Source organism: Delphinus delphis, chromosome 2 (assembly GCF_949987515.2).
Source record: "Delphinus delphis chromosome 2, mDelDel1.2, whole genome shotgun sequence".
NCBI lineage: Eukaryota > Metazoa > Chordata > Mammalia > Artiodactyla > Delphinidae > Delphinus > Delphinus delphis.
In genome coordinates, this window is record NC_082684.1 from 100,718,201 (window position 1) to 100,738,664 (window position 20,464).

The following is a 20,464-nucleotide window of genomic DNA, read 5'->3' on the forward strand; positions in this document are numbered from 1 at the left end:
TATCATAGTTTTGCAAGTTTTTACTTTTGGGGAAAAGATAAAGGCTATATGGGACCTTGCTTTATTATCTCCTACACCTGCAGGTGAAATCTAGTTAAAACAAAGACTTTGATTTTTGAAAATTGCCCATTTCCGGGGAGAAAATACTTACATCCCTTCCAACCAGATCTTCTTTATTCTCCACGATGCCCCAGGGAGCAATTCCTATAGCACAAACCCGGCCTCTGGACTTGGAGGAGTGGTCTTTCAAGGCATCCCCCACGTGGCTGATGACACCTGTGAGAGGCCATAAGTCATATCTGTAGGCCCCTTACCTCCCATCAAACCACTATTCATGAACTTCAGGGACCCCAGCTCTGAACCACTCCACATTTCCTACAGAACAGGGTTAAGACACTGAAAGTCTGAGCTCATAATAGCTAGTCATCCTGCATTAGCTCCTAGAAAAGGGAAAACCAAAACCAAAACCAAAGCAACTGTGCAGGAATTGTCTTTACAAGTTTCCAAGACCTAAGGATGGAAGTATGAGGGGTCTCTCTGGCAGGCCTTGGCTGCGTTCAGCTAAAGTTGAGAGTCAGATGGCCTGCCATGTTCCTCAACCTCTCTGGGCCTTGGTGACCTCCCTCATGTGATCGGGAAAGGATTGTCAGGGGCCTCAGTGAAAATGAGGCTTGTACAGGGCTCACTTCAAGGAATGACACACAGTAGGTGCCAGAAATGTTGACCATTATCATGATCATACTGAAATAAAAACGAGCTACCGAATAAAGATTTCATTCTGCCATAAATATTATCAGAATGCAGTATCTTCTGGTTTTTAATGATAATTATCCAAAAGCTCTTTGGGAACCACGATGAGCTCTGGGTTTGTACATTTGCAGCAAGGGATACAGCCTGCACTTACCTGTGCTGATGCCCCCAGTGAAGATCCAGGCCCCAGTGGTCACAGCAGCCTTGATCAGACCTTTCCCAAAGACCTGCTTCAGCTTGGGCTGCATCTCAAAGTTCTGGAGGCCTCCGTGCACGGATATTAAGAGCTTGGGGAGTTCCAGCTGCCAGTCTCTCACCATGAGATGAAGCAGTGAGTCTGGCTTCGTGTCATAGGAGACCCGGATATACTGCAAAAGAGGGTGTGACCCTCAACACTCGTTCTTCGATTTGACTCTTGTGTCACGCGGAACAAGGCTACTGTTCCTGTCCAAGCAACAGCTGCCTGGCTTTCTCTCCCATGGGGTTCTGGGGCCCTCTGTGTGAGTCTGTGGCCAAACGATGGAAGGGAACTCTGGAGGGTTCCCAGATATAGCAAATAAAAATAGAGAATGCACAGGTAAACTTGAATTTTATATGCACAATGTTTTAGTATAATTATGGCTCCTGCAATATTTGGGATGCATTTATACTAAAAATTCATCCGTTATTTAACTGAAATTCAAATATATCTGGGGGTCTTATATTTTACCTAGCAACCTTAATCTTTTTTTTTCATTGCCTTAGGATGATTTATTTTATCAAAGTTCCCAGCTAATTTTCATCGTATCAGAACTTCTATAATGACAATAGTTAATACTGAGAGTAAAAGGAATCCTGAAAATTTCCAATAATGAAATACAGTAATATTAGCAAAGACTTATTTTAGTTATTTAATGAGTTCATCAAAAATTATGTGCAGTCACACACATGCATATATGCGCAAATGTCTCCAAATTAACAAATTTGTAGGAAATTTGTAGAAACAAATTTGTAGAAAATAAAACTGGAGTTTAAAGGAAATACATTTTAAAATTTGAAAGCAAAGACCATTTATAGTTCTAAACAAAATTTGAAATACTTCTTCAATGTGTCTAGCATTCTTAGGAACACAGAAATTACTCCTGTTTGATTTTAGCTCTGGATACTTTTTGCTCTTTTGAAACTTCTAGGAAATATACCTGCCAGGTTTACACAAAATTTAGAGCAACTTATGAATTTATGTACTTTTAGGTAAAACTTCTTAACAATTAGTCATTGTTGGGCTATGTAAATCACAGGTAAATCACAGTTCAGAATTACCTGAAATCATATACACTTTAGATGCAATCAAAAGCAAACATGTTCCAAAATAGAATAAATATTGTTCACTTTATCCAATGGCAACCCTAATCTTGAAGGCATCAATTCCAAAGCTGGAAAGATACATGCACCCCAAAGTTCACTGTAGCACTATTTACAGTAGCCAAGACATGGAAACAACCTGTCTGCTGTGAACAGATGAATGGATAAAGAAGATGTGGTACACACACACACACACGCATATACATACATGGAATATTACTCAGCCATAAAAAAGAATGAAAAAATTCCATTTGCAGCAACATGGATGGACCTAGAGATTGTCATACTGCGTGAAATAAGTCAGACAGAGAAAGACAAATATCATATGAGATCACTTATATGTGGAATCTAAAAAAAAATGGTACAAATGAACTTATTTACAGAAATAGAGTCACAGGCATAGAAAACAAACTTATGGCTACCGGGGGGAAAGGCGGGGGAGGGATAAATTGGAAGATTGGGATTTACATACACACACTACTATATAAAAAATAGATAACTATTGATAATAAGGACCTACTGTATAGCACAGGGAACTCTACTCAACACTCTGTAATGACTATATGGGAAAAGAATCTTAAAAAGAGTGGATGTATGTCTGTGTATAACTGATTCACTTTTCTGTACAGCAGCAACTAACACAACAGTGTAAATCAACTATACTCCAATAAAAAATTTTTTTAAAAATTCCATAGCTGGCTCAGCTAGAATGTGGATCCAGAGGTTGGCCAGGACGATGAGGAGGGAGTGGGTGCTGGGAATGGGGATCAACAGCCAGCCTCGGGGCTGGACCTTCCCCTGAAGGTGAAGAAGAGGTTAATGAGCAGATGCCTTGGCCCCTGTGAACAGCCTCTTTGTGTCCAGGCCAGTAGGCAGGGTGCCCTTCCAGAAGACCTTACGTTGTGGTCTTTGGAACACAACTGAATTTTATTTGAACAATGATGTTGGGCCGGTGAAATAGAATGAAATTGCAAAAATGGTCTCACTGGGCACGTGAGAGCATTATTCAGAATGAGCTGAAAGGGATCACAGTGCTGACGCCTCCCCTCTTGGCAGGGCTCATGAGAAAGGCAGAGGGCATTCCCTGTTTACATGCAAATGTGAAAGGCCTCCGTCTTCTTGGGCCAGCTGAATGCAAGCCCAGAGAGGCTGTGTGTGGACTTCAGAGGGAAATATTTCCAGAAACTCCTAACCCATGTAAGGGGGGTGGTAAATGTCCACTGTGAGAAAAAACAAAACAAAGTCCCAAACAACCCTAAAAAACAAACAACATAATTCGTCTCTCATCACTGGAGATGGGGTGGTATCTTTGTAGAGTGGGGCTGGACTGTGATGTATGAATTCACAATCTCGGTACGGATTTAAAGGATACTCCGTGTTCTCTATCATAGTGCCCAGTTTCCAAATCTCATGGCTAAAAACTCGACTGTGTGGATATATTTCCTGTCTTTGCATTGAAAACTCTAGGAAGATAGAGCCACACCCCTGAAAGAAGACCCAGGTGTCTGCAGTCCGGGAGGCGGGGCCTCTGATGGAAGCTGCGGCCCAGTGGCATCCCTTCCCAAGGCCCCTCTTACCATGGCTTTATTGGAGTATCCGCCACCCTGGAATTCGAGAATCCCGTAGGAATCTGTTGGGTAGCTCTGGGTGTGCTTGCCAACAGACCATTTTTCGGGCTGAGTCTCCACCTGCTTGTTCTCCTCTCCATTTTTGCTGGCTGTTACGCTCGGCAGAGGGGGGATATGCTGGTTGGTGAGCTGGCCACAGCAACACCTGAAAACAAAGGCAAAGCTCAGTCTTTCTATAACATTTTCCTCCTTAAGATGAGTTAACCTGAACAGAAGCAGCCTAACACCTTCCTTATCCAGCTTTACTGGAGACAGAAATGCCACTCATGATGTCCTTTTCCAGATAATCAATGCATATCTATTTCCATACCAGAAAAGTATAAATACCAGACTATTCTAAACACATTGGATGGTTGCCCTTCCCTACTGAACACATTTTTAGTCTTTCTGGTGTCCTCACAACATGACTATGGCCATCAATCACTGAATATTCTGTGACAAAGGACAATCACGCTCCCCCATGCAGAGTTGACCTGCAATGATTTTTCAATATTATTGAATTATTCTGTTGCTAGAGAAATGTAAAACATTTCTCTACACAAGTAACATTGAAAGTATATTTACTTCAGTTTTAGTCAGAAACTGGCTGAGGTAGAATCCAGGGCCTAACCATTTTAAAGCCTAGTTATTCAGAAGCTGCTTAGGGCCTAAATCCATTCAGGTTTAGGCAGAAACTTGCTGAGGTAGAATCCAGGGCCTAAGCATTTTAAAGCCTAGTTATTCAGAAGAGGGGGTCTTCCGGGAAGATGGCGGCAGGGTAAGACGCGGAGATCAGCTTCCTCCCCACAGATACACCAGAAATACAGCTACACGTGGAACAACTCCTACAGAACACCTACTGAACGCTGGCAGAAGACCTCAGACCTCCCAAAAGGCAAGAAAGTCCCCACGTACCTGGGTAGGGCAAAAGAAAACAGAATAAACAGAGACAAAAGGATAGGGACGGGACCTGCACCAGTGGGAGGGAGCCGAGGAGGAGGAAAGGTATCCACACACTAGGAAGCCCCTTCGCGGGCGGAGACTGCGGGTGGCGCAGGGGAAAGCTTCGGTGCCGCGGAGGAGAGCACAGCAACAGGGGTGCGGAGGGCAAAGCAGAGAGATTCCCGCACAGAGGACCAGGGCCGACCGGCACTCACCAGCCTCGAGAGGCTTGTCTACTCACCCGCCGGGGCGGGCGGGGCTGGGAGCTGAGGCTCCAGCTTCGGTTGGAGCGCAGGGAGAGGACTGGGGTTGGCGGCGTGAACACAGCCTGAAGGGGGTTAGTGCGCCACGGCTAGCCGGGAGGGAGTCCGGGGAAAAGTCTGGAGCTGCCGAAGAGGCAAGAGACTTTTTCTTCCCTCTTTGTTTCCTGGTGCGCGAGGAGAGGGGATTCAGAGCGGTGCTTAAAGGAGCTCCAGAGACGGGCGCGAGCCGCGGCTAAAACCGCGGGCCCCAGAGACGGGCAGGAGACGCTAAGGCTGCTGCTGCCGCCACCAAGCCTGTGTGCGAGCACAGGTCACTATCCACACTCCGCTTCCGTGGAGCCTATGCAGCCCGCCACTGCCAGGGTCCCGGGATCCAGGAACAACTCCCCCGGAAGAACGCACGGCGCGCCTCAGGCTGGTGCAACATCACGCCGGCCTCTGCCGCCACAGGTCCGCCTCGCACTCCGTGCCCCTCCCTCGGAGGCTCGCCACGCACTACGGGCCCCTCCCTCGCACGTTCGCCGCGCACTACGTGCCCCTCCCTCCCCCCCCCCACCCGGCCTGAGTGAGCCAGAGCCCCGGAAGCAGCGGCTCCTTTAACCCCGTCCTGTCTGAGCGAAGAACAGACGCCTTCCAGCGACCTACACGCAGAGGCGGGGCCAAATCCAAAGCTGAGGCCCTGGGAGCTATGAGAACAAAGACGAGAAAGGGAAATCTCTCCCAGTAGCCTCAGAAGCAGCGGATTAAAGCTCCACAATCAACTTGATGTACCCTGCATCTGTGGAATACAGGAATAGACAACGAATCATCCCCAATTGAGGAGGTGGACTTTGAGAGCAAGATTTATGATTTTTTCCCCTTTTCCTCTTTTTGTGAGTATGTATGTGTATGCTTCTGTGTGAGAGTATGTCTGTATAGCTTTGCTTCCACCATTTGTCCTAGGGTTCTAACCATCCGTTTTCTTTTTTCTTAATAATTATCTTTTAATTTTAATAACTTTTTTATATTTTATCTTACTTTAATTTGCTTTATCTTCTTTCTTTCTTTTTTCCTTCCTTCCCTCCCTCCTTTCTCCCTCCCTCCCTCCCTCCCTCCTTTCTTTCTTTCTTTCTTTCTTTCTTTCTTTCTTTCTTCTTCTACTAATTCTTTCTTTCTAGTTTTTCTCCCTTTTATTCTGAGCCGTCTGGATGAAAGGCTCTTGGTGCTGCAGCCAGGAGTCACTGCTGTGCCTCTGAGGTCGGAGAGTCAACTTCAGGACACTAGTCCACAAGAGACCTCCCAGCTCCACACAATATCAAATGGCAAAAATCTCCCAGAGATCTCCATCTCAACACCAGCACCCAGCTTCACTCAACGACCAGCAAGCTACAGTGCTGGACATCCTATGCCAAACAACTAGCAAGACAGGAACACAACCCCACCCATTAGCAGAGAGGCTGCCTAAAATCATAATAAGTCCACAGACACCCCAAAACACACCACCAGACGTGGACCTGCCCACCAGAAAGACAAGATGCAGCCTCATCCACCAGAACACAGGCACTAGTCCCCTCCACCAGGAAGCCTACACAACCCACTGAACCAACCTTAGCCACTGGAGACAGACACAAAAAACAACGGGAACTACGAACCTGCAGCCTGCAAAAAGGAGACCCCAAACACAGTAAGATAAGCAAAATGAGAAGACAGAAAAACACACAGCAGATGAGGGAGCAAGGCAAAAACCCACCAGACCTAACAAATGAAGAGGAAATAGGCAGTCTACCTTAAAAAGGAATTCAGAATAATGATAGTAAAGATGATCCAAAATCTTGGAAATAGAATAGACAAAATGCAAGAAACATTTAACAAGGACCTAGAAGAACTAAAGATGAAACAAACAACGATGAACAACACAATAAAGGAAATTAAAAATACTCTAGATGGGATCAAGAGCAGAATAACTGAGGCAGAAGAACGGATAAGTGACCTGGACAATAAAATAGTGGAAATAACTACTGCAGAGCAGAATAAAGAAAAAAGAATGAAAAGACCTGAGGACAGTCTCAGAGACCTCTGGGACAACATTAAACACACCAACATTCGAATTATAGGGGTTCCAGAAGAAGAAGAGTAAAAGAAAGGGACTGAGAAAATATTTGAAGAGATTATAGTTGAAAACTTCCCTAATATAGGAAAGGAAATAATTAATCAAGTCCAGGAAGCACAGAGAGTCCCGTGCAGGATAAATCCAAGGAGAAATATGCCAAGACACATATTAATCAAACTTTCAAAAATTAAACACAAAGAAAACATATTAAAAGCAGCAAGGGAAAAACAACAGTAACACACAAGGGAATCCTTGTAATGTTAAGAGCTGATCTTTCAGCAGAAACTCTGCAAGCCAGAAGGGACTGGCAGGACATATTTAAAGTGATGAAGGAGAAAAACCTACAAACAAGGTTACTCTACCCAGCAAGGAGTTCATTCAGATTTGATGGAGAAATTAAAACCTTTACAGACAAGCAAAAGCTGAGAGAGTTCAGCACCACCAAACCAGCTTTACAGCAACTGCTAAAGGAACTCTAGGCAAGAAACACAAGAGAAGGGAAAGACCTACAATAACGAACCCAAAACAATTAAGAAAATGGGAATAGGAACATACATATTGATAATTACCTTAAATGTAAATGAATTAAATGCTCCCACCAAAAGACACAGATTGGCTGAATGGATACAAAAACAAGACCCATATATTTGCTGTCTACAAGAGACCCACTTCAGACACATACAGACTGAAAGTAAGGGGATGGAAAAAGATATTTCATGCAAATGGAAAACAAAAGAAAGCTGGTGTAGCAATTCTCATATCAGACAAAATAGACTTTAAAATAAAGACTATTACAGGAGACAAAGAAGGACACTACATAATGATCAAGGGATCGATCCAAGAAGAAGCTATAACAATTGTAAATATTTATGCACCCAACATAGGAGCACCTCAATACATATGGCAAATACTAATAGCCATAAAAGGGGAAATCGACAGTAACACATTCATAGTAGGGGACTTTAACACCCCACTTTCACCAATGGACAGATCATCCAAAATGAAAATAAATAAGGAAACACAAGCTTTAAATGATACATTAAACAAGATGGACTTAATTGATATTTATAGGACATTCCATCCAAAAACAGCAGAATACACATTTTTCTCAAGTGCTCATGGAACATTCTCCAGGATAGATCATATCTTGGGTCACAAGTCAAGCCTTGGTAGATTTAAGAAAATTGAAATTGTTTCAAGTATCTTTTCCGACCACAACGCTATGAGACTAGATATCAATTACAGGAAAGGATCTGTAAAAAATACAAACACATGGAGGCTAAACAATACACTACTTAATAACGAAGTGATCACTGAAGAAATCAAGAGGAAATAAAAAAATATCTAGAAACAAATGACAATGGAGACACGACGACCCAAAACCTATGGGATGCAGCAAAAGCAGTTCTAAGAGGGAAGTTTATAGCAATACAATCCTACCTTAAGAAACAGGAAACATCTCGAATAAACAACCTACCCTTGCACCTAAAGCAATTAGAGAAAGAAGAATAAAAAAACCCCAAAAGTTAGCAGAAGGAATGAAATCATAAAATCAGATCAGAAATAAATGAAAAAGAAATGAAGGAAACGATAGCAAAGATCAATAAAACTAAAAGCTGGTTCTTTGAGAAGATAAACAAAATTAATAAACCATTAGCCAGACTCATCAAGAAGAAAAGGGAGAAGACTCAAATCAATAGAATTAGAAATGAAAAAGGAGAAGTAACAACTGACACTGCAGAAATACAAGAGATCACAAGAGATTACTACAAGCAACTCTATGCCAATAAAATGGACAACCTGGAAGAAATGGACAAATTCTTAGAAATGCACAACCTGCCAAGACTGAATCAGGAAGAAATAGAAAATATGAACAGACTAATCACAAGCACTGAAATTGAAGCTGTGATTAAAAATCTTCCAACAAACAAAAGCCCAGGGCCAGATGGCTTCACAGCCGAATTCTATCAAACATTTAGAGAAGAGCTAACACCTGTCCTTCTCAAACTCTTCCAAAATATAGCAGAGGGAGGAACACTCCCAACTCATTCTACGAGGCCACCATCACCTTGATACCTAAACCAGACAAGGATGTCACAAAGAAAGAAAACTACAGGCCAATATCACTGATGAACATAGATGCAAAAATCCTCAACAAAATACTAGCAAACAGAATCCAACAGCACATTAAAAGGATCATACACCATGATCAAATGGGATTTATTCCAGGAATGCAAGGATTCTTCAATATATGGAAAACAATCAATGTGATAAACCATATTAACAAACTGAAGGAGAAAAACCATATGATCATCTCAATAGATGCAGAGAAAGCTTTTGACAAACTTCAACACCCATTTATGATAAAAACCATGCAGAAAGTAGGCATAGAGGGAACTTTCCTCAACATAATAAAGGCCATATATGACAAACCCACAGCCAACATCCTCCTCAATGGTGAAAAACTGAAAGCATTTCCACTAAGATCAGGAACAAGACAAGGTTGCCCACTCTCACCACTCTTATTCAATATAGTTTTTGAAGTTTTAGCCACAGCAATCAGAGAAGAAAAGGAAATAAAAGGAATCCAAATCGGAAAAGAAGAAGTAAAGCTGTCACTGTTTGCAGATGACATGATACTATACATGGAGAATCCTAAAGATGCTACCAGAAAACTACTAGAGCTAATCAATGAATTTGGTAAAGTAGCAGGATACAAAATTAATGCACAGAAATCTCTGGCATTCCTATACACTAATGATGAAAAATCTGAAAGTGAAATCAAGAAAACACTCCCATTTACCATTGCAACAAAAGAATAAAATATCTAGGAATAAACCTACCTAAGGAGACAAAAGACCTGTATGCAGAAAATTATAAGACACTGATGAAAGAAATTAAAGATGATACAAAGAGATGGAGAGATATACCATGTTCTTGGATTGGAAAAATCAACATTGTGAAAATGACTCTACTACCCAAAGTAATCTACAGATTCAGTGCAATCCCTATCAAACTACCACTGGTATTTTTCACAGAACTAGAACAAAAAATTTCACAGTTTGTATGGAAACACAAAAGACCCCGAATAGCCAAAGCAATCTTGAGAATGAAAAACGGAGCTGGAGGAATCAGGCTCCCTGACTTCAGACTATACTACAAAGCTACAGTAATCAAGACAGTATGGTACTGGCACAAAAACAGAAATATAGATCAATGGAACAGGATAGAAAGCCCAGAGATAAACCCACGCACATATGGTCACCTTATCTTTGATAAAAGAGGCAGGAATGTACAGTGGAGAAAGGACAGCTCTTCAATAAGTGGTGCTGGAAAAACTGGACAGGTACATGTAAAAGTATGAGATAAGATCACTCCCTAACACCATACACAAAAATAAGCTCCAAATGGATTAAAGACCTAAATATAAGGCCAGAAACTATCAAACTCTTAGAGGAAAACATAGGCAGAATACTCTATGACATAAATCACAGCAAGATCCTTTCTGACCCACCTCCCAGAGAAATGGAAATAAAAACAAAAATAAACAAATGGGACCTAATGAAACTTCAAAGCTTTTGCACAGCAAAGGAAACCATAAACAAGACCAAAAGACAACCCTCAGAATGGGAGAAAATATTTGCAAATGAAGCAACTGACAAAGGATTAATCTCCAAAATTTATAAGCAGCTCATGCAGCTCAATAACAAAAAACAAACAACCCAATCCAAAAATGGGCAGAAGGCCTAAATAGACATTTCTCCAAAGAAGATATACAGACTGCCAACAAACACATGAAAGAACGCTCAACTTCATTAATCATTAGAGAAATGCAAATCAAAACTACAATGAGATATCATCTCACACCAGTCAGAATGGCCATCATCAAAAAATCTAGAAACAATAAATGCTGGAGAGGGTGTGGAGCAAAGGGAACCCTCTTGCACTGTTGGTGGGAATGTAAATTGATACAGCCACTATGGAGAACAGTATGGAGGGTCCTTAAAAAACTACAAATAGAACTACCATATGACCCAGTAATCCCGCTACTGGGCATATACCCTGAAAAAACCATAATTCAAAAAGAGTCAGGTACCAAAATGTTCATTGCAGCCCTATTTACAGTAGCCCAGAGATGGAAACAACCTAAGTGTCCATCATCAGATGAATGGATAAAGAAGATGTGGCACATATATACAATGGAATATTACTCAGCCATAAAAAGAAATGAAATTGAGCTATTTGTAATGAGGTGGATAGACCTAGAGTCTGTCATACAGAGTGAAGTAAGTCAGAAAAAGAAAGACAAATACCATATGCTAACACATATGTATGGAATTTAAGGGGAAAAAATGTCATGAAGAACCTAGGGGTAAGACAGGAATAAAGACACAGACCTACTAGAGAATGGACTTGAGTATATGGGGAGGGGGAAGGGTAAGCTGTGACAAAGCGAGAGAGAGGCATGGACATATATACACTACCAAACGTAAGGTAGATAGCTAGTGGGAAGCAGCCACATAGCACAGGGAGATCAGCTTTGTGCTTTGTGACCGCCTGGAGGGGTGGGATAGGGAGGGTGGGAGGGAGGGAGACACAAGAGAGAAGAGATATGGGAACATATGTATATGTATAACTGATTCACTTTGTTATAAAGCAGAAACTAACACACCATTGTAAAGCAATTATACTCCAATAAAGATGTAAAGAAAGAAAGAAAGAAAGAAAAGAAAAGAAAGAAAGAAAATTTGTTTTGCTGCTTTTGCTGCTCATACTTTTGGTGTCATTTCAAAGAATTATTTGCCAAATCCAAGGTCATGAAGATTTACTCCTATGTTTTTGTTTAAGAGTTTTATAGTTTTATCTCTTACATCTGATATTTGATCGATTTTGAGTTAATTTTTTTATATCGTGTTATGTAGGGACTTAAATCCATTCCTTTGATGTCCAGGTGTTCAGCACCATTTGATGAAGAGACTAATCTTTCCCCATTGGTTTAGGCAACCTTGCTGAAATATCAGTTGGTTATAGATGAATGGGTTTCTTTCTGGACTCTCAGTTCTATTCCATTGGTCTGTATGTCTACTCTTACTCCAGTACCATACTACTTTGATTAGCGTAGGTCTGTAGTAAGTTTTGAAATCAGGTAAAGTGAGTCCTCCTACTTTGTTCTTTTTTTATTAGATTATTTTGGCTATCCTGTGTCCCTTGCAATTCCATATCAATCAGTTTGTCAATTTCTAGAAAGAAGTCAGCTGGAATTCTGATAGAGATTGCTTTGAATCTGTAGGTCATTTTGGGAATATTGCCATTTTAACTATGTTAAGTCTTCCAATCCATGAACATGGAATGTTTTCCCAATTATTTAGATTGTCATTAATTTCTTTCAACAATGTTTTATAGTTTTCAGATATAAGTTTTGTTATTATTATTTTTTTTGGTCATGCCACGCAGCTTGTGGGATCTTAGTTCCCCAACCAGTGATTGAGCCTGGGCCCACGGCAGTGAGTCCTAACCACTGGACCACCAGAGAAGCCCCTCAGATATAAATTTTGTAATTCTTTTGTTAAGTTTATCCCTAAGTGTCTAATTCTTTTTGATACTATTGTGTATGGAATTGTTCTGTTAGTTTCATTTTCATATTGTTCATTGCAAGCTTATAGAAATATATATGATTTTTGTATATTGATTTTGTATGCTGCAAACTTGCTGAACTTCTTTAGTAGTTATAATAGTTTTTTAGTGATTCCTTAGGATTTTCTATATACAAGATTATGTCATCTGCTGATAGAGATAGTTTTACTTCTTCCTTTCCAATATGGGTGCCTTTTATTTCTTTCTCTTACCTAATTGCCTTGGTTAGAACCTCTTGTAAAATTTTAATAGAAGTGGTAAGAGTGAACATCCTTGTCTTGTCTCTGATGTTAGGGGCAAGCATCCGATCTTTCACCACTAAGTATGATGTTAGCCGTGGATTTTTCACAGAAGCTCTTTATCAGGTTGAGAAGGTTCTCTTTGAGTCCTAGTTTTGTTTTTTTTTTAAATCGTAAAGTGTTGGATTTTGTCAAACACTTTCTTGGTGTCAGTTGAGGTGATCATGTGATTTTTGTTTTTTATTCTATGAATTTGATGTATTGCATTAATTGATTTTCTGCTGTGAAAACAACCTTGCATTCCTGGGATAAATCCCAGTTGGTTATGATGTGTAATTCTTTTTATATGTTTTTGGATTTGGTTTGATAGTATTTGTTCAAGATTTCTGTATCCATATTCACAAGAGATATTAATCTATAGTTGCCCTTTCTTGTGCTGTCTTTGTCTGGTTTTAATATCAAGGTAGTACTGGCCTCATAAAATGAGTTGGGAAGTGCTCTCTCATCTTCTATTTTTTGAAAGAGCTTGGGAAGAATTGGTATCAGTTCTTCTTTAAATATTTGGTAAAATTCAACTGTGAAGCCCTCTGGACCTAAGCTTTTCTTTGTAGGTAATTTTTTTTTTTTTTTTTTTTTTTTTTTTTGTGTGTGTGTGGTACGTGGGCCTCTCGCTGTTGTGGCCTCTCCCGTTGTGGAGCACAGGCTCCGGACGTGCAAAGCTCAGCGGCCATGGCTCACGGGCCCGCCGCTCCACAGCATATGGGATCCTCCCGGACCGGGGCACGAGCCCATGTCCCCTGCATCAGCAGGCGGACTCTCAACCACTGCGCCACCAGGGAAGCCCCTGTAGGTAATTTTTGATGACTAATCCTGCCTCTTCACTTCTTATAGGTTTCTTCAGATTATGTATTTCTTCTTGAATCATTTTGGCAGTTTGTGTCTTTCTAGGAATTTGTCCATTTCATCTAAGTTATCTAATTTATTGTCATTGGTATACAGGTCATAGTGTTCCTTTATACTCATTTCTATTTCTGTAAGATTGGTAGTAATGTCTCTTCATTTCTGATTCTAGAATTAAGATTTTAGATTTAGAATTAAGTCTTCTCTCTTTCTTCATCAATCTAGCTAAAGGTTTGTCAATTTTGTGGCTCTTTTCCAAGAAACAGCTTTTGATTTCATTGATTTTTCTCTATCGTTTTAAGATTTTCTATTTCATTAACTCCCATTCTATTCTCTATTATTTCCTCCCTTTTCTTTCTTTCAGGTTTAGTTTGCCCTTCTCTTCCCAGTGTGTTATAACATTAGGAACTCTAACAAAAAGGCTAGAAGATACCCTGGAAATCTGTCTAAAGCCCTCAGCTCCTTGATCTCACTAAGTCTAAGAGGAAAGTGTGGGCCCATCTGCTTGTGAAAACTCACATGAGTGAATGGAGGACAGCGCCTCTCCCCTGAGGCTGTCTGCATCTTGACAGAGGAACTTATAGCCCAGGTGACTCCCTGGTTAATGACTCACATGGGGCATAAGTTCTAGCTGTCCTTGACTTCTTCTCTCCCTCCCCCAAACACCAGAATAGTTGCTGGCAACTGGCAGAGAAGTGCAAGTTTGAATAATGTCTTAATTATGGCTTCCAACTTACCTGTTAGGATCTTTAGTGCTGGGAATTACAAAGATACATTCTCGTTTGCAAAAGGTTTTTTCTATCCAAGATTTCTGTCCCTGGAAGAGAAAAAAAGTGGAAATTAGACCAAGATATTCCTAAGCCATCCTCAGAGTTCATTCTTTTGCTTTTATAAAATGAGTAGTAACAGGAAGTCTGTCCAAAACATCTGAATAGACACGTCCAAGAATGGTGGACACAAGTCTTTCAGGATCTTAGCTCTGGTTTCTTTTAAGAGAAATGGCTCAGAAATATGTCTTCATGGTTTCCATAGGGCTACAACCTGGGTTTTGTATGGTAGTCAGAGTCTGCAAAGGGAGAACGATGATGCCCCTGGAGTAAGCCAGTGCCCCACGGAGCCTGGTGTGGACGTGAGTTACCGGAGAAGCTGACAAAGTCGGCCAGTCTAGGGTCAGGTCTTTGATTTGCTCTCAAGACCCCATCTTCTCCAGACTCTCAGGCTCCCCACACACCATAGTCATTTTTTATTAATTAATTAATTTACAGGTAATTTTTCTAACTGGTGCTCAGATTCACTGAATGTTATTTTTAGAATTAAAAATATTGGAGGTGGAATCCGAGAGCTGAGGGCAGGCTTGATGTACCCCACCTCGGGGTGGTGCTCTGACTGCGGCAACTGTTGTAGGGCTGCCTCCGGGGAGACAGCGAGGGGCCACTGACCCCTTAAACATCTTCTTCTGAGGTACATTCTACGCTAGGGGGAATGACTGCACTATTTTCCTGTGCTATGGCAGTCAGACCTGGTAGAGGTAACATCTCTACAGAAACCCCAAACCTGGCAAGGATGGTTCAGATTTTGGCAGATTGTCGCTTCATCCCCACCCAACACTGATAATATCAGCAGAAGGACCTTCAAGATGGCGGAGGAGTAAGAGGTGGAGATCACCTTTCTCCCCACAAATACATCAAAAGTATACCTACATGTGGAACAATTCCTATAGAACACCTACTGAACACTGGCAGAAGACCTCAGACTTCCCAAAAGATGCCCTCAGACGACCTACATGCAGAGGCAGGGCCAAATCCAAAGCTGAACCCCAGGAGCTGTGCGAACAAAGAAGAGAAAGGGAAATTTCTCCCAGCAGCCTCAGGAGCAGCGGATTAAATCTCCACAATCAACTTGATGTACCCTGCACCTGTGGAATAGCTGAATAGACAACGAATCATCCCAAAATTGAGGTGGTGGACTTTGGGAGCAACTATAGACTTGGGGTTTGCTTTCTGCATCTAATTTGTTTTTGGTTTTATGTTTATTTTAGTTTAGTATTTAGAGCTTATTATCATTGGTAGATTTGTTTATTGATTTGGTTGCCCTCTTCCTTTATTTTAAAAGAAAAATATGTATTTTTTCCTTTTTCTCTTTTTGTGAGTGTGTATGTGTATGCTTCTTTGTATGATTTTGTCTGTATAGCTTTGCTTTTACCATTTGTCCTAGGGTTCTGTCTGTCCGGTTTTTTGTTGTTTTTGGGGTTTTTTTTTGCGGTACGCGGGCCTCTCACTGTTGTGGCCCCTCCCGTTACGGAGCACAGGCTCCGGACGCGCAGGCTCAGCGGCCATGGCTCACGGGCCCAGCCGCTCCGCGGGATGTGGGATCCTCCCAGACAGGGGCATGAACCCGCGTCCCCTGCATCGGCAGGCGGACTCTCAACCACTGCGCCACCAGGGAAGCCCATTTTTGTTTTTTTAGTATAGTTTTTAGCACTTGTTATCATTGGTGGATTTGTTTTTTGGTTTGATTGCTCTCTTGTTTCTTTTTATAAATACTTTTTAATTTTTTTATTCTTAATATTTTTTTTATTTTGTATTTTAATACCTTTCTTTCCTCCTTCCTTCCTTCCTTCCTTCCTTCCTTCCTCCCTCCCTCCCTCCCTCCCTCCCTCCCTCCCTCCCTTCCTTCCTTCCTTCCTTCCTTCCTCTCTTTCTCTCTTTTTCTCCCTTTTCTTCTGAGCCAAGTGGCTGACAGGGTCTTGGTGCTCTGGTCTGGTCTCAGGGCTGAGCCTCTGAGGTGGGAGAGCCGAGTTCAGGACATTGGTCCACCAGACACCTCTCAGCCCCACGTAATATCAAACAGGGAAAGCTCTCCCAGAGATCTCCATCTCAATGCTAAGACCCAGCTCCACTCAACAACCAGCAAGCTACAGTGATGGGCACCCTATACCAAGCAACTAGCAAGACAGGAACACAACCCCACCCATTAGCAGAGAGGCAGCCTAAAATCATAATAAGTTCACAGACACCCCAAAACACACCACCGGACGCAGTCCTGCCCACCAGAAAGACAAGGTCCAGCCTCATCCACCAGAACACAGGAACCAGTCCCCTCCACCATGAAGACTACACAAACCACTGAACCAAACTTACCCACTGGGGGCAGACACCAAAAGCAACGGGAACTATGAACCTGCAGCCTGCAAAAAGGAGACCCCAAACACAGTAAGTTAAGCAAAATGAGAAGACAGAGAAATACACAGCAGATGAAGGAGCAAGGTAAAAACCCACCAGACCAAACAAATGAAGACAAAATAGGCAGTCTACATGAAAAAGAATTCAGAGTAATGATAGTAAAGATGATCCAAAATCTTGGAAACAGAATGGAGAAAATACAAGAAACATTTAACAAGGACCTAGAAGAACTAAAGAGCAAACAAACAATGATGAACAACACAATAAATGAAAGTTAAAATTCACTAGAAGGAATCAATAGCAGAATAACTGAGGCAGAAGAACGGATAAGTGACCTGGACAATAAAATAGTGGAAATAACTACCACAGAACAGAATAAAGAAAAAAGAATGAAAAGAATTGAGACAGTCTCAGAGACCTCTGGGACAACATTAAAGGCACCAACATTCGAATTACAGGGGTCCCAGAAGAAGAAGAGAAAAAAAAAACGGTCTGAGAAAATATTTGAAGAGATTATAGTTGAAAACTTCCCTAATATGGGAAAGGAGATAGTCAAGCCCAGGAAGCGCAGAGAGTCCCATACAGGATAAATCCAAGGAGAAACATGCCAAGACACATATTAATCAAACTATCAAAAATTAAATACAAAGAAAAAATACTAAAAGCAGCAAGGGAAAAGCAAGAAATAACATACAAGGGAATCCCCATAAGGTTAAAAGCTGATCTTTCAGCAGAAACTCTGCAAGCCAGAAGGGAGTGGCAGGACGTATTTAAAGTGATGAAAGGGAAAAACCTACTACCAAGATGACTCTACCCAGCAAGGATCTCATTCAGTTTTGTTAGAGAAATTAAAACCTTTACAGACAAGCAAAAGCTAAGGGAATTCAGCAGCACCAAACCAGCTTTACAACAAATGTTAAAGGAACTTCTCTTGGCAGGAAACACAAGAGAAGGAAAAGACCTACAAAAACAAACTCAAAACAATTAAGAAAATGGTAATAGGAGCATACATACCAATAACTACCTTAAATGTAAATGAATTAAATGCTCCAACCAAAAGACATAGACTGGCTGAATGGATACAAAAACAAGACCCATATATATGCTGTCTACAAGAGACCCACTTCAGACCTAAGGACACATGCATATTGAAAGTGAGGGGATGGAAAAAGATATTCCATGCAAATGGAAATCAAAAGAAAGCAGACGTAGCAGTTCCCATATCAGACAAAATAGACTTTAAAATAAAGACTATTACAGGAGACAAAGAAGGACACTACATAATGATCAAGGGATCAATCCAAGAAGAAAATATAACAATTGTAAATATTTATGCACCCAACAGAGGAGAACCTCAATACATAAGGCTAATGCTAACAGCCATAAAAGGAGAAATCGACAGTAACACAATAATAGTAGGGGACTTTAACACCCCACTTTCACCAGTAGACAGATCACCCAAAATGAAAATAAATAAGGAAACACAAGCCTTAAATGACACATTAAACAAGATGGACTTAATTGATATTTATAGGACATTCCATCCAAAAGCAACAGAATACACTTTCTTCTCAAGTGCTCATGGAACATTCTCCAGGATAGATCATATCTTGGGTCACCAATCAAGCCTTTGTAAATTTAAGAAAATTGAAATTGTTTCAAGTATCTTTTCCAACCACAACACTATGAGACTAGATATCAGTTACAGGAAAAAAATCTGTAAAAAATACAAACACATGGAGGCTAAACAATGCACTACTAAATAACCAAGAGATCACTGAAGAAATAAAAAAATACCTAGAAACAAATGACAATGATAACACAACAATCCAAAACCTATGGGATACAGCAAAAGCAGTTCTAAGAGGGAAGTTTATAGCAATGCAGTCCTACCTCAAGAAACATGAAACATCTCAAATAAACTGCCTAACCTTACACCTAAAGCAATTAGAGAAAGAAGAACAAAAAAACCCAAAGTTAGCAGAAAGAAAGAAATCATAAAGATCAGATCAGAAATAAATGAAAAAGAAATGAAGGAAACAATAGTAAAGATCAATAAAACTAAAAGCTGGTTCTTTGAGAAGATAAACAAAATTGATAAAACATTAGCCAGACTCATCAAGAAAAAAAGGGAGAAGACTCAAATCAATAGAATTAGAAATGAAAAAGAAGTAACAACTGACACTGCAGAAATACAAAGGATCATGAGAGATTACTACAAGCAACTCTATGCCAATAAAATGGACAACCTGGAAGAAATGCACAAATTCTTAGAAAAGCACAACCTTCCGAGAGTGAACCAGGAAGAAATAGAAAATATAAACAGACCAATCACAAACACTGAAATTGAAATTGTGTTAAAAATCTTCCAACAAACAAAAGTCCAGGACCAGATGGCTTCACAGGCAAATTCTATCAAACTTTTAGAGAAGAGCTAACACCTATCTTTCTCAAACTCTTCCAAAATATAGCAGAGGGAGCAAGATTGTTTTGGTTTTCCTGGGTCCCTTGTATTTCCATATGAATATTAGGCTCTGCTTGTTGATTTCTGGGAGGAAAAAAAAAGCAGCTAGGATTTAGATGGGGATTGTGCTGAATCACTTCATCAGTTTGGGGAATATTGCCATTTTAATTATGTTAAGCATTTCAATTTGTGAACATAGGCTATCTTTCCATTTGTTTAAATCTTCTTACTTTAATTTCTTTCAACAATGTTTTATAATTTCAAGTGTACAAGTCTTGCACTTCTTTTGTTAAATTTTTTTCTAGGTAGCACATTGTTTTGAGTACTTATTTTCTTTCTGTTACAAGATACTGTATGCCTGTCTTGTTCACTTCTTCACCCAGGCTTAAAGTGAGCCATTTCTCCAAGGAGCCCTGGTTCTGTATAATGGGTAATGGTATTTAGAAAACATTTTCAGCGTGCTCAGTGTGTTCTAAAATACTCATTGTAGAGAGGAAACTAAGGCTCTCTGAGTTTAAATATCTTGTTTGTTGGCCTTCTGCAGATACTATTGTCAACTAAAATGAGCCAGAATTGTTTGGAGAACACTGCATTTATGTTTGCAGCCAGAATAAATAAGACTGGTCTAGAATATATTATTGTTGTGAGAAAGCAAGAATACTTTCCAAGATGTTTAGAAGTACTGACAAAGATGCCAACTTCAAAGACCTTTTATTGACTGAATTTTGATAATTTAAATATGAAAAAGAAGACCATGATTATAATAACTAGAACTAGTTGAATCTGTAAAAAGCCCTAAGTCCATGATGATGCTCAAAAAGAACAGATTGTGTTCCATAAAATCATACCTATATATGTCTGGGGATTTATGATCCCCAGTTACAAAATATACAAAAATATATACCTCATGGTTACTGGCTAAATAACTCATTAAGGATCAAGGAGTAGACTGTGGAGAAATGGATTTGTAACTGTGGTCCTTAGACCATGTTCAATATAAGAACCTCCCAAATACAAGTGTGGTTGAACATATGTTGAGGGAGCCTTCCAGGA

At 40.5% G+C, this 20,464-nt stretch overlaps 1 protein-coding gene across 1 annotated transcript in view; it reads right to left on the reverse strand.

Annotated features, from left to right (window-relative positions):
• The window catches only part of TRPM1 (transient receptor potential cation channel subfamily M member 1), a 139,897-nt gene that overhangs the window by 69,972 nt on the left and 49,461 nt on the right, over positions 1–20,464 (reverse strand). The window contains exons 7-10 of the mRNA XM_060002502.1: positions 14,503–14,582; positions 3,669–3,864; positions 905–1,118; positions 152–276 (exon numbers count right to left, since the gene is read on the reverse strand). Coding sequence (XP_059858485.1) covers positions 152–276; positions 905–1,118; positions 3,669–3,864; positions 14,503–14,582 — 615 coding nt within the window. The remainder of the gene's footprint in view (positions 1–151; positions 277–904; positions 1,119–3,668; positions 3,865–14,502; positions 14,583–20,464) is intronic.